We start from the raw sequence: 14853 nt of genomic DNA on the forward strand, positions 1-14853 counted from the left end.
GGTTTTAAAACTTTGCATTCTGCTCCATCAATGAGATCTGAGTCTGTGGTCAGTTTGTATTCAAGTCACACCCCTCTGGAAGAAAACACACCCCTTGTAAAGAAAGAAAACTCAGACTCTGCAATGTTGCAAACTGCATCTGCATAATTCTCCCATTTTGATGATGCATTTCATACGCAGTCCAAACCGTATCGACTTGCATTTTTTGTATATGCGATGTTTGTTGCAAAATGAATTAGGTGTTGGCGAGCGGCGCGTAACGCGGGCGTCAATAGTGCCGTCGGGCAACTTACAGATGGTGTAATTATCTCCTCATAAGGTTATTAGGAGATCAATGGAGCCTGGTGGCCTGATGGCAGAGGTGAGCTGATGAAGGATGGAAAATGGTTATGATGACCCGACTGCAGAGGTGCAGCACGGCGATGTTAGAGAGAGGAGGAGAAAAAAAAAGACAATACAGTTTTCTTGGATTAGTGGATGTTATGTTCTTAAACATTAAGATCCAAACATCCAAATGTCCTGGGGGCACTGGAAAAGGAAAATGGTCTCCATGAGGTAGTGGACTAGTGTAAAGTGGAAACTTTTCACCCCCCCAGCATTTCCATGTGGTATTACTGTTGTGCTGCAACAGACAACAGGTGTGGTGTTGACATCTATTTCCCCATCGATAAATGTTCCCTTACCTTCCTCTGCTATGCCTAACCATAACCTACAACTGTGTAGGATGCTCTTCCGGGAAACATTATCTGACAAGGGACAACACCTTTGACACAACACTGGATGAATTTTTGTTTCCTTAGAGTCAGAGTCTAGCTCCATCAAGAAATGAGCCACACCACTTTGTAAATAAGAGTGAAAGAAGAAGCATGTTCACTAAAGAGGTAAATTGAAATTGTCACAACTTTACATTGAATTTGGGAATAGGCATAATGATGTGCATTGCATAACAACCTGGCGTAAACCAGGAGGGGATCTACAGTGTGCCCGCATCTAATCTTGAATAGTACTTGACAATCAGTCTGATTTCTTTTTGTGGACAACATGACTGTATGCCAAAGGACGTCTATGATTCACAATTTTGGAAAAACCTTGAAAACCCTTTTTTTATGGCTCCACACTGGTGACAGCTGTGGCCACAGGCATTATGGACAATTCATTGCCATATTAGCAAAACTGCAACATGACCAAGTGCAACATCCTAATTGCAGAACCAGAACCAAATTGCAATTTTATGAAAGAGGAAAAATGTGTAAGGAAAGAGCATTATATTGAAATATTGTAGTGCTGCAGAGGTGCCTTGGCCTAAAAATCTTGTTCTCCAGATGAAAGAAAAAAATGTTTGTTTGGTTCATACCCCAACAAATATCACATCATTCGGTAAAAATAAAAATTGTGATGCAACAATTATTATTCCCATTAATCGTATCACATATTGCAACTTCAAAATAGTCAAAATAATCGGAGTATGACTTTTTTTTTTTTTTTACCATATCGTGCAGCCCTAACAGGCATTATGTTTTCAGGTCATTCCAGATTTGTGAATGCAATATGTCAAGAATGCCTTGAGAGAATTTCTTCCAACTTTGCACAAATGCACAACAATGAACTAATTACATTTTGATGGTCAAGGATCCAAGATCAAGTCATTGTGACTTCAAGTCTGTCCTGCTCTCCTGAAGGGAATATCTCAGGAACGGTTGGAGGGGATTTCAATTTTTGGCAGTTGTGGAGGCATTGTAGTGGGTACTTTGCCATCTGTTGCCCACTGGGAATAGGGAATAAGGTTGTTGCTTCACACAAACAAGTAATTAACAACAGCAGTGTTTGGCAGAGAAGAAAACATTACGATAAAAAGCATGAATTTGTTCATTTACTTAGTCTATGATGGAAAGATCATTTTTCCAGGAAAAGACTTATAGAGAACTAATCTAAAGGTAGATGATGTCATTTTTCTATAGCCTATATACTTCTATAGTCTATATATTTACTTTATAATGAGAAATTAAAACAAAAACTATTCTATTTCCACTTCAACATGGCAAAAAAAAAAAAGAAAAAGAAAAATTCTTCTCTATGGGTCCCTCACAATTGACTCTCAAAAGTCTTCCTATGTAATAACAAAATAAGTCATTCATCATTCAATGGACCCATCTGCATTACGTGTAGGGAACTAAATGATTTGGTTAAGGCTTGAACAAGTAAGTCAGATGATTCAACTTCCTGCCTGTCGACATACCAAGTTTTTCCAAACAAACCAGTTTTACAGAATGAACAGTGAAACCATCTACAGTGAGTTAAAGTAAGACAAGCCCTCCTAATATAATTTCAAACATAATGAAGGAATATGAAGTCCAGGTCTGTCAGTTCAGACCACAGAACAGACCACAGCTGAATACTGGGTCAAGTGAGGACAGCTGGCAACAGCTGGTTCGCCCAAAATCTAATTTACACACTTTTATATAATGTTTTTTCCTCCTAATGTCATTGTACTTGACTGTTTTGTTCACCAGCAACACTTATGTATCCTGTATCTGTTCATTTTTTTGCCTAATACACTTATCTTATGAGCTTCTATGTTCATATTTTTCGTTGCAAAGCACTTATCAAAATAGAATTAGCAGAAAAAGAAGCATCTCACAAAACACATACAGTTTTGAGCACCACATAAAAAACCTTATATCACACAAAGCACAAATGCACTTATGCCATTAAAGCTTATTAAACTAATTAACTTAAAGCATGTTCTTATACTAGTTCTAATGATAGTTGTGATAACATCTGAAACAACACCAGTCATAATATAGACAACTTTCTGTAGTAGTTGAATTTTTGATTATGGTAGTGAATGGAAATATAAAGTGGATGTAATACTTGTAGGTTTGTAAGAGTAGCACTGGCTGGACTACTTCCTCTATCCTTGTACTCATAGCCATAGTATTGATAGTGGTAGTAATACCTATAGAAGTAGTAGTATTACTAATATACCAGTGCTATCATTAGAACTTGTCCTTGTTACTGTAGTAGTAGTAGCAGCAGCAATAGTTATAGCACTTGTAGAGGAAGTGTCAGCAGGAGTTAAGGTGTGTTGCTCGCAATAGGAAGCATTAACATTAGTAATGGGAGCAACTGGACTAGAAATAAGAGCAGTATTATTATTGTTATTGTATGAGCCATCATCATAGCGTCATACAAGTAGTTGTAATGGAAGAAGTGGAGAGGTATTAAATATATTAGGAATTAGGAATTACCTTTAACAATAGTAGCATTAGTAATAGTATTAGTAACAGCAAACATTGTTGTGGGTTTGTCTAAATAAACTAAAACTCAAAGGGATTGTCATCATGTGGTAACCCACCAGAAACAGGCTGGAGGCCCAGTTTGGGCCCTGAGCTGTGGCCATAGTTTGAGAAACATTTCTGTGGTCAGAGAGAGGAACAGCATGTCACTGTAACTGTACTAACGAACAGACTCCAAACAGCCTAACTAAACCCATAATTCCATTCACTGGAACCAGGAGCTGCAGTTTGCCCTGGGCTAGCCAGGCGGATCTGGCCTTAGTTAGGACACTGTGGCTGGCTTTCTGTTTCCATCACAACAGCAAAATCAGAATTACTTTTATTCAAACACAGCACAGAGACAAGAAAAAATTTGTCCTGGTGACAGATGAAACGTAGACATACAGCACAGACCAGCATAGGCCGCCTTAAAAGTTTTAATTCAGAATGGAGGAGCTGATCCCCACCTCTCTGTCCGTTTTTCATCATTTGTCCAGATCTGCCTTGTAGTGGCAGCAGGATAAGTACATTTTTTGCATTAAGCATCTTTTTGATTTCTGGTAGGGTGCCATAGGTCTGTAGATTTCAGCAGGCCAAGATAGTCTAGCTGGCCTTCTCCTGAGCCATGACCTCTAGCTCTTCCCGAAGATCTGTATAGTCTCTCCAGCTTGTTGTGGGCCTGCCTTAATGGACTCCTCCCAGCTGGATGTGTCCAGAATACCTCCACAGGGAGGAGTTCTGAACAGATGCAGAACCACCTCAGGATCGCTGCCTCTACTCTTGAATTCCCTGCAGATATCTAAGCTCCTCATTCTAAGGCTGAGGCCCTACAGAGGAAACTAATTGCAGATGCTTGTATCCGCAAAAGTCCTTTCATCCAATCAACCAGTCAAACTTTATTTATATTGCACAAGTCATACACCAAGGCACTAACCAGAGCTCATGACCATAGGTGAAGCTTTTGAACATCTATCTACTGTTGCATCAAGAGCTTTACCTTCAGCCTCAGACTGACAGTTTCTAATAGACTTTATTGTGAGAGTTGATCAAATAATTTCTGCCTTCTTGTTTTTTGTCCCCAGTAAACGTCCCAGGCACAGTGGTGGAGGCCATGACCAGGCAGGAATCCCTCCAGTCCTTCAGCAAGAACGGCAAACCCTCTTCCTCTTCATCTTCCTCCTCTTCCACCTCCTCCACCTCCCTCATGCGCTCCATGGTCTTCCCCCACTCGCCCTGCTCAAGAAATTTCTCCCTTTTGGACAAGGTTGGGGTCGGGGTTCAGTCGGACTCCGGTTTCAGCCAGTTGGGGTCAAAGAACCAGCGGGTCTTGGCGAGCCCGACCTCCACCAGCCAGCTGAGCAGTGATTTCAGCGACTGGCATCTGTGGAAGTGTGGCCAGTGCTTCAAAACCTTCACTCAAAGGATCCTTCTGCAGATGCATGTCTGTCCGCAGAATCCGGACAGGTAAGACATCATCTATTAAGATTGTTATCTTTTTGTGAATGAAAATGCTGGATAAACTCACTACATGGAATATCACAACCACAAACTAGTACACAGTGCAGAATTGTCACAAAAGGTGAGTTTCCTGATGTTTGGAATGGAGTTTGCGCACCATGTATGAAGGCCCAGGTTTGACTCTAGCCTGGACCCTTTGCGGCATGTCATCACCCCTCTCTCCCCTTTACTGTCTCTTCAGCTGTCCCTTTCTAATGAAGAAATATCAAAGATCAGAGTCCAGTTAGTCGCAAGATAATTTCCTGTAATTTATGATGGCTTAAAAGAGAATGAGATTTTTTCATTTATTTCCTTTTGGATAGGGAAGGTAAAAACACTTCAGTATGTTTTGTAATACAGCTCGGAATACTTGTATGGATTAAACATTAAGACATGACACAGCATTCGAGTTTTTAGAACCTGTTGTTGCAGTTTTTAGAGGAAGCTGGATGAACCCGACACTTAGTTGTGATTTATTACTTTGGTTGTCTCATCATAACACCGTTTGCTTGTGACAGAAAGTGGGAGTTTGTGCACAAGAGTGAAGAGAGTGTAAAAGTGTTTGAGTGTGTATAACATCTGCCAGCTTAATTATATACAGCATAGATGGAGGAAGGAGGGGATGCGATGTGTGCGTTTGTGTTTGTGTGTGTTGAGGGGACGGAGGATGTATTGGAAATTTTTTGCTTAGCTTTATTTTTTGCGGGGAGAGTCAGAGCGGCGTATAAATCAGTGCTGTGCGTCAGTGAGAAATACCTCGCCTTACGGTGACGGGGCCAGGAAAACAGATGCCACTTATTCAATAAACTAATACTCATAGGGAAGAAAAATGTGGGCTGGATATGGAGGAGGGAGGGAGGGTCGATGTGGAGCTGCCTGTCAATAAGAAGGTTTTATGGGACAGAGGAGCAGATAAAATTCAGCTGAACAAGCCAAACAGAACTGAGTCCTGAAGCTCCAAGGCCTCGCTGTACCTCACACTTGTGTGGACTGGAGTTTGACCAGTATGCCCATCACTCCCCTTATAAAAAGCTGAAGTCCTGCCCCCCTTTTCAAGTTCATCTCTTCTTGCCCTGGCTGGACAGCGTGTATTCTAGGTCTGCCACCTGAATGTTGATGGGTCAGGCGAAGAGCATCCACTTCAGTCTCATGTTAGCAGTCAGAGCAGATTTTATTTTTCTACCATCCCAAAGCATCGGTATTTGGCGACCTGGGAATGAGACTCAACAGTTTATTATCTCTTCAAAATCGCTTACTGTGATTGGCCAAAGTGTCCCATCTCTTGCTAGATTTACTTAAGCCTGAAAACAGACCCAAGGGGAGTTGCAGAAGTCAAGTTTTCTCTCAGAGCATCAGTTGAAATAAAGTTATTATGGTGTTTTTAGCCACAGGCACCAAAAATAAACTGCCTACCCCAGCTTAAAGTTAGTGCCATCTTTAAGAAGCCACAAAACAAGGATGTTTTTGGGGTCTTGTAGGTGTCTCTGGTGGCCCTTGATGAGGTTCAACACATCCTTTGTGTTCCTGTAGAAATCCTGTAGGTAGTTCTGGGTGGTGTTCCAGGTAGGTGGTTTGGGAGATTCTTTCATTCATCAAGGAGGGGCATGGAGTCCTGTGGAGGGTTCTAGGGTCACTGAGGAAACCTTAAGGTGGTGACGATTCAGGAGGATCTTGAGGTCCTTTAGGAGGCAAGCAGTAATTGCAAGAGTTCTTCGGGTCTTTTTGGTGGTTGTAATGCTCATTGGGGAGCTTGTAGGAGTCAGGTGGTTTTTGTGATCACTACAGTGTTTCTAGAAGACAACATATGGCCAATTTCTACCTGGATATCATACATAATGGAGCACAGTCAGGTTCTGTTCATGTTGGTGTTGATCTGCAGCACATATCAGCAGACTTTGGATGGTGTTCAGACCAGAAATGAATCACTCTCAAGTTCACTTGACACTGGTTGGAGATAGGGTGGGTGATATGTTAAAATTTTCCAACTGACCATTGTCAGCCCATCCACTGGTGATACAGGTCTTGTTTTGTCGAATAAAATCCTTAATTCTCTGCATGAAAAGAGTGTAAACAGTCTAACTCTGCAGGCTGTTTTCCTCTCACTCCTCACCCACCTCAGCGCACTCACGGTCCAGCTGAGTGGGTGTGCACTCTGCCGCTGGGTGATAACATTAGCAAAATAAAATGACAACTATTGCACCAGAAATCGGCCAAAAAAAGCATCTGCTGATGGATTCAGCCCATTGTCAATGGACAATATATTCGTCCGGTCACCGAACCCTAGTCTGAGACCAGCCCTTCCAGGCAGATCAGAGAGCCATTGTTTGGTCCGGCATTCACACCGAGCCAAATGAACCATACTAAGGAGAAAAACGACCCAGGGTTCTTTTCAGCCGGGTTAAACAAAGCTGGTGTGAATCCTCCCTAATTCGTCACCCCTCAGGTCAGTGTTATCTTTGAAGAGATTTTATTCTTTAGATATTAAAGCAGTATGACTGCTCTGTGAATAACGGAGTCTGGCTTTTCCACCATCGGCCTCTTTCTCTTTCCCTTCTTGATTTCTTAACGCTTCTCTCCCCCTCTCATTCCCCCTCTCCCTCTCCCTTCATACATATTTATTGATGTTTACTTGATGGGAACATTGGGAGCTGAAGACTGATGGCTCTTTATATCAGCTTCAAAAAAAACACCACGCACCTCCTCTCAGCTCCATCTCTTTCAGGTTTGTTTTTTTCTGCTGAGTGTTTCTTTTTCTGAACTTTTTCGTCTTCCGTGTCATTTTTTCCCCCCTGTGTCATTTCAACAAAATCCATCATCAGAGGAGCAGTTTGTTTATGTCAATGAGGCCTTGGAAGTGCTTTCGATTCAGTTTTAAACTGGTGTCGGGATGCAGGATACTGTTTAAGTTTTGTGATGGCGATGAGTGATGAATCAGGAAAAAAAAATCTGAGGAGAAATAGACTGTGTTTCCAGTTTGACATACAGTACTACAAAAGCATCGCAGTATAAACCACTGCAATGAACAAAATTAATAACCACTGCGTTTATGATTGATGTGTTTACTGTATGGGTGTTTAAAAGAGTCATTAGCGCTTTTACTGAAAATGGGGTACGTTTGCTAAGCACTTTGATCTCCACATTTCATAATTCAGGTCTGATTCTGGTGGCTGATGTTGTTTATGAACGAAGCATGTATGTGTATATGGATATAATCATGCTTGTATATCAAAGGGTAGAGAGTTTACAGCCGATTGAAAGTGTGCATCGTCACATAGTTCACTTTATATAGGAATTAAATGTTCATTTTGTCATTTGTTTTTACCATCTTGCAATGCCTTGTCATTGATATGGCCTCAGCACATGGTTCTTCAGTTTTTCCAGTGATACATTAAACATTTAACATTCTCTGAGAACTCCAGTAATCTCACATGAGTAATGGGATAAATGCTCTATCACTGGAAAATATGAAGAATCCTGAGCTGTGATTATTGACCAGGAAAGAAGTGTTTGTGAATATGAACCTGAAAAAGTTTGTGGTTTTGATGTGTTCTTAGATGTCAGTGCAGAACATGTGCAGTACACCAATGACGAAACAATGGTATCCGACAGGTATAAGTGCAAAGTTACATGCAACTTTTGGTTTAGTCAGAGGGGATATTGTTGGAGGCATTTTGAATCAAGTCTGACCAAAGGTGATGGTGCAAAACATTGAAAAAGCAGAGGTTCCTCTAGAACACCAGAAGTTTTAGGACATTTACTGTTGAAGGTGGTGTTTTCCACTTATACCTTTGGACTTGGAGAACAACTTTTCAATTACTATTAACACTGAATAAACACAAAATATTTGCTTGTATATCTGCAAAAATGATTTTTATTGGGGTGGCAAAATCAAAATGTATATGCATACAGTTAAGACATCATCTACTTGACCTTCTCAGGGACTGTTGAATGATTTTAGTTTAGTTTTTCTCCGTCGAGCTAACCGCTCAAATCACTGGTAGTTTTGAGGCGAGAGGAGCATTGTGGGTAATCAACAGTATCAATAGCTTCTGACTGAATTGTGTCCGCAGAGAGTTAAATAAAATACAACCCTTCAAGGCTTACTTGCTGCTCTGTGAGCTGAGAAAAATCACAATAACACAATTAACTCAAAATGTTTGCATGTCACGCTGAAACGAGACTGTTTCTCTGTGTTGCTAAACAGTTGACATTTAGGAGATTTATCACCCAACAGTGAAGACATATTTGCATTTAACACTAACACAGATGTGTGTTGTCCCTGCTGGACACACAGATGTGTTGAGAAATTACTTTATTCTTTTTTTCAGCGTGTAGCCGCAGGAGAAACTAATAATGATCCGTCAGCGTGATGGACGGGCTTGTAGAAATTCATTCATTCCTTCTATTTGTATCTGTCATGTTTGCCACTATAATAAAAACCCACTTTGTGTTGAATCTGCATACAAGTGGATTTTAACATGTTTAATTTGAAGTCTGTAGCTGTTAAAGTAAAGTTCACATTCTGTTTCAGTTTGTTTGTTCGTTATTTGAATCTTTTTCTTTTCTTTTAAATTGTGGCACTTATTTTTAACAATTAGCTGCTCGCTGGCTGTCAGCCATCATCTTTCGTATGATTTTTCTGCAGCGATTATCCAGTTACAGTTGTTAGAAGCCAGAGAATTGCCCCTCAGTGCCTTCATGTGGTGGCACAAGACTCTTGACGTGTTAAAATGAACTAAAGTACAAAACACTGCAGAGGTTGATTACGACTGTTCAGAACATGTGGTCAGTGAATGCACCATTAAAACGATGATGAAGAGTGGTAAGATAGTTAAGTGTCCAATGTTATTTGGAAGAAAAAGCCAAGGCACTCTTTGCGATGACATGATATTGGCTGTTAGCTTGGCTTTTGATGAGTTCAACTGGTTGATGAGAGGACATTACGTGAGCATCTCTGCTTTGATAGGTCTGTCAATACAGTCAAAGAGAGAGAGAGAGAGAGAGAGAGAGAAAGAGAAACAAAAACAGAGATGGATGGTGGTGGAAAAGACAGAGTGAGAAGTAGATGAAGCAGTTTTATGTGTTTGTACGGGGGTTTTCCAGCGATTTTATGTGTGCTTGGATGTGCGCATGTAGACTCACATACATAAAGTATACTGTATGTGTGAGTGTCTGTGTGTTCAGAGAGTCATTGATTGTGTATTGACGAGGCGGGAGCAGTGATTTATAGCTGCTGGTCTCGGGGGAATAATGTCTTCATATGAGGCGGACAGAGGAGTCGTCCTCACAGTGCAGATATAACTCCGTATGGATTAGACCGACTCCATACGGGTCAATCAACACACTTCACACTGCATCACTGCAGGCTGCAAACACACACACAGATTCAGTGAGTCACACAGGTCGGAAATCAACTTTAAAGCTCAAAAAACAAAACCTCTTATTCCTAAGAATCATATTTTAGCTCCCGGGCTAATGACTGTATTAATGTTTGATGCTTACTGCAGTTATTAAATGATCCAGTGTTTGTTACTTTCTTGTCTGTTTTATTCGGTTTACATTCAACCTACAATTTCTACTTCTGCTCCCCTGCTTGTATGCGGTGCTCCTGGTTAAGTCGTCACATACAGTTGTTATTTCATTGGTTAGGCTTTGAAACGTCATCAACAGGTGCACCAGAACTCTGACAAGAGAAGTGCCTCTGTCTAGTTGGGCGTAACTGTTTTCCCATAGAGTGGTTTTACTGCTGATCATATGTGGGCACCTTCAGTGATAACTGACCAAACAGATGGCTTCAGCTACAGCAGGAGAGGATGTCGTTTGGATTGTGTGGCACATTACTTAGGCTTTAACAACAGCTTGGAGGCTCGTAAATAATGATATTACTCATCTGTAAGTGACGTTTAAGGGGACAGTTCACTCCAAAATCCAAAATGCACGTTTCCCCCTGGCCTGCAGTGCTGTTTGTCCAGTTTTATGAGATGGACAAAGTGTGAGTTGCAGAGTTTTGGAGATATCGACCAAACGGATGTCTACCTTATCTCCAATATAATGGGATAAAATGGCACTCAGCGTGTGGTGCTCAAAGCACCAAGAATATATGTTTGAAAAAATTCAAAACGTCTGTCTCTTTCTAAAAATCATGATTTATTTAATGCTGTTATTTATGTCTCATCCGTAGCTAGAAATAGGAGTCAAATCACTTGTATCAAAAAAATGACACTTGATTCCACAAAGTTTATCTAACAAGCTGATGGAGAAAATTGGAAGTATCTCTGCAAATCTTTTCATTTGTTTTTAATAAAATAAAGTTTAAGACAGTGTAGTGATCCTTCTTGGTTAGGTTTAAAAATTTAATGTTGAAAAATTAACAGGGTTAACGGTGGTCTAGGGGCTAAGACACACATCATGCATCATCTCTTGGTCAAATCCTCCTCTCTCTTCTACTGTTCTGTCTGAGTTGCTGGACACAGAGGTCCAACAGTCCTACAGTCAGCGAGCAGCAGTGTCAACAACCAAACCCCTGCGTTCCCCGCTCATGTCCACCTTCTTGACCTCTGACCTCCATCTGACTAAATGAAAACACGTGTGTGCCAAGAAACTTCATTCCCATGTAGTCTTAATAATTGGAGCAGCGAGGAGCGGGCTGGCATGCAGTTTGGGTCTCACACACACATTCAGTCTCTTTCATCAGCTCATGTGTTAAAGGTGTGGACACAGCGACACGTTGACACTGACTCTGTTGTTGTTACCACATGTTGTGTTGAAAAGCCGCGCAAGGTTTATTGTCCTGAACCGCATTTCGCAGACGTGTTGAAAATGACTAACTTTATAGAACTCGCACACACACACACACTGAGGCGAGGCTAAGTGGGAACAACATAGCAGCCGGTTCAACTCTCATCACCCGTCCAAACCAACTATTATTAGTTTGCCTGTGAACCGAATCGAAGCATCTATTTTGTGTTTTTGCTAGCCTGCCGCGGTGTTGACTCTGAGCATATGTGGCTGTCTGTGCTGTCAACAGACTGTAACACCGTCAGACTGCATAACTGTGTGGTGCTAACAGGCACAGAGGGAGATGCTGCTCAGTTAGCTGCACAAGTTCAACAGCCCAGGAGGAGCAGGTTTGTTTGGAATGAAGATTACCAACAAAAGACAAAACAGAGCAAATTTTATATCCTATCCTATCCTATCCTATCCTATCCTATAACCATATGCTATAGTAAATTATAATCAGCATTTTCACTATTTTCTGACATTTTATAAACAAGAAAAGTACTAAAAATATTTGTAGTTGTATGTTTAACTTGTTTGCTGTATTTGGGTGTTTGAGAAGAAAGACTAACCAGGTGTTCAGACTGAGCCTGATTTAAAAACAAAAAAAAAAGCAAAAAGCTGAGTTTGAGATCACCAAACTACTGCACACTGCACTTTTATTACTTTGAGACCATCATTTATCCTCCGTCTCCATGATCATCAGGTAAACAGAAGAATTACGTTGCACATATTGCAGTGTAATCCATGAGGAATGTGTCCTTGTTTGCATTTGACGCAGCGCTGACAGAAGATGCTGCAGCAAAAGTGGAGCTACGTTCTTCTTCCTTGAATTAGTCCTTGCTGTGCCAACACAGTCGTCTCATTGAAGTGAATGAGGGGACTGTGCTTTTTCACACAGTGCTAATGATATGAACATGGCCTTAGTACGTGTCTCCTTGTTTTTTTTTGTGTCTCCACACATTTATAAATATGACTAAACCTGATATTTGCAGGATGTTTTCCTCTCCTGCTTGTCTGTTGTGGTTACAGCCAGAACTTTGATAAATAAGTCTTAGGTTTAGTTAAACTTTGAGCTGCAGGTTATATGAGGCATAAGCTAAAATACAGTACAAATACCCCAAACCATGTGTATGGTAATTCATGTGTATGTTATGGTGAACAACAGTTCAGTCAGTTAATGTGTGCACAAGAACATATTTGCATGTGCTTGTGTGTGCAAATATTTTGGTTGCATATGCACCTACCTGTGTGTGCGTGTGTGTCTGTGTGTGTGTGTGATGGAGGTGTTTATGCTTCACCTCCTCCTCCTCCTCTCTCCACTGTAATAAACAATAACCGGGCATTAATCTCCCGGCCTGCTGCCTTAATAAATAATATCCACACATTCATCAACTTAAACTATTCACAATCAATGCAGCTCTTCATAGAAAACCCACCTAATAAATAGTGGTGCGGCCCACTGAGGCGTGAACTTATAGACCAGCCGGCTGATAAATGAACCGACCCCCACGGCGAGACGCCTTTTATGTGGAAAACTGCAAGTGAGAATTTTTCGATTTTATATTACACTATTTTACTCTTATTACTTCAGTCTGTGTGCGTGCGTGTGTTCTCTCTGCATCCTCTCAGGGTACAGTAGGTGTTTGTGATTTATTGGAGCGGTGAAGATGTTGGTCTATTTGTTTTATTCTAGTTCTGGGGTGTTTACCTATTTGTAAGGTACTGATGTCAGAGTTTTGTCTTATTGGTTTCAGAATAAGAATCACTTTATTTTCTGACTACAGGCGGCACACGGGAATTCGTCCCGGTCGCACCGCTGCAGCGACATTTTAACTAACACGGTAATACAGAATCCAGTGATACACAGTGATAAACAAGGTGTTGTCAAGACCTGTTTGTTTATGTCTCAGAGGGATAATCAAGCACTGTAGGTAATATACAGAGAAAGAAATTCCTACCTACAGAGTGTGGTACGGTGATTAGAGCTGTAATGTCATGTAATTTAAGGTTAAAATGCTGTTTGGTGAGAAAAACAAACAGATTTTTGAAGAAAGTCATGAATAAAACATCATAAGTAGTTATATGCCTCCAAAAAAAAAAGGAGTTACGTTATCCCTTTGGAACGCAAAAGACTTGTTAAAACTAAAACTATAGTTTTTGTGGATTAAAGCTTATTAGTACAGTCTTTGTGTGTTTAACTGTATTTAATAAAGGTCAAGGGCAAGTTTCATGATGCCACTGATGATGGTAGTTTACAAAAATGTAATGTAAGAGGTATTTAAATTACAAGTTCTTCATTACAGTTTTACAGTTTATGTAATTGGTTATTAGTTACTTTTTATCGACTAAATTTAGTTTTTCATACCATAAATGATGTTGTCATGTTATCTTGGATAAAACTTGGATAAAAATGTTTGACTGTAATGGTCTTATCTTAAAAGGAGGACTATGTTTGGACAGACTTTGTCGTGCTTTGGGCGATACATTTCAGCGGGGAGATACATGGGAGAGTTTGTTAAGTTCTGTTCGCTACATCCGATAAATAAACGAAATAAATTTACAAAATGTCAAGAAATGAACTTAAAAATAAAACAGACACATTCTAAATTCAAGTTTCTCTGTCTTACCGAGCTAAGACGAGTTTAACTGCCTTGCAAAACATGCTGCATTCAAAAACTTGACACACAGAAACAAAATGAAACTCACCAAAACTGTCTTAGTCTTAGTCAGCTACAGTTTGATTGAAGTAACTCTTCAGTCCTTCAGTCACCACGTCTCTCTCTACAGCCGGTTTTCCTCTCACTTGTTCTTCGGGTCAGTGGTTAGCTAAAAAAATGACAAAAATCAACCCCCCAAAAAATCCCCTTAAATAAACAAACAACAGCAACAAGTCAGCCAACCGATATATTCGTCCAGTTGTCCAGACTCCATACTTTCATACTTCAAACTGCTGCCTCTGGATTATATTTGGATTAAGAATAAGGAAATGTTTCTCATTTCTGTAAATGGGATAGAAGCAGGAAAATGGTGATGGAAAACAGAGAGGGGATACGAGATATGAACAGAGAATGTGATCACACTGGAAGTGTCCTGTAAGTTGAAACAAAATAACTAGATAATGATAGCAGGAGACTGTGTGTTCAGCTCAATAAATAGAAACAGCATAAGATTAGATCTGCGGCTGTATGGAAGCAGGACACTCTATTAGCAGACACACAGCTATTGTTTGGTTGTTTGTTTCACTCTGATTCACTCCCACTGTGAGCTCCCATTTGGGTTGAACACGCACACACACACACAC

The 14853-nt window shown here is 40.5% G+C and overlaps 1 protein-coding gene across 2 annotated transcripts in view; it reads left to right on the forward strand.

The window, feature by feature from the left end:
• prdm6 (PR domain containing 6) overlaps positions 1-14853 on the forward strand; it is a 115513-nt gene that overhangs the window by 93061 nt on the left and 7599 nt on the right. For both annotated transcript variants that reach the window (XM_084728170.1, XM_084728171.1), the window contains exon 7: positions 4358-4739. In XM_084728170.1, the coding sequence (XP_084584296.1) occupies positions 4358-4739 (382 nt within the window). The remainder of the gene's footprint in view (positions 1-4357; positions 4740-14853) is intronic.

This window comes from Lutjanus erythropterus, chromosome 10 (assembly GCF_056507025.1).
Source record: "Lutjanus erythropterus isolate fLutEry1 chromosome 10, fLutEry1.hap2, whole genome shotgun sequence".
NCBI lineage: Eukaryota > Metazoa > Chordata > Actinopteri > Lutjaniformes > Lutjanidae > Lutjanus > Lutjanus erythropterus.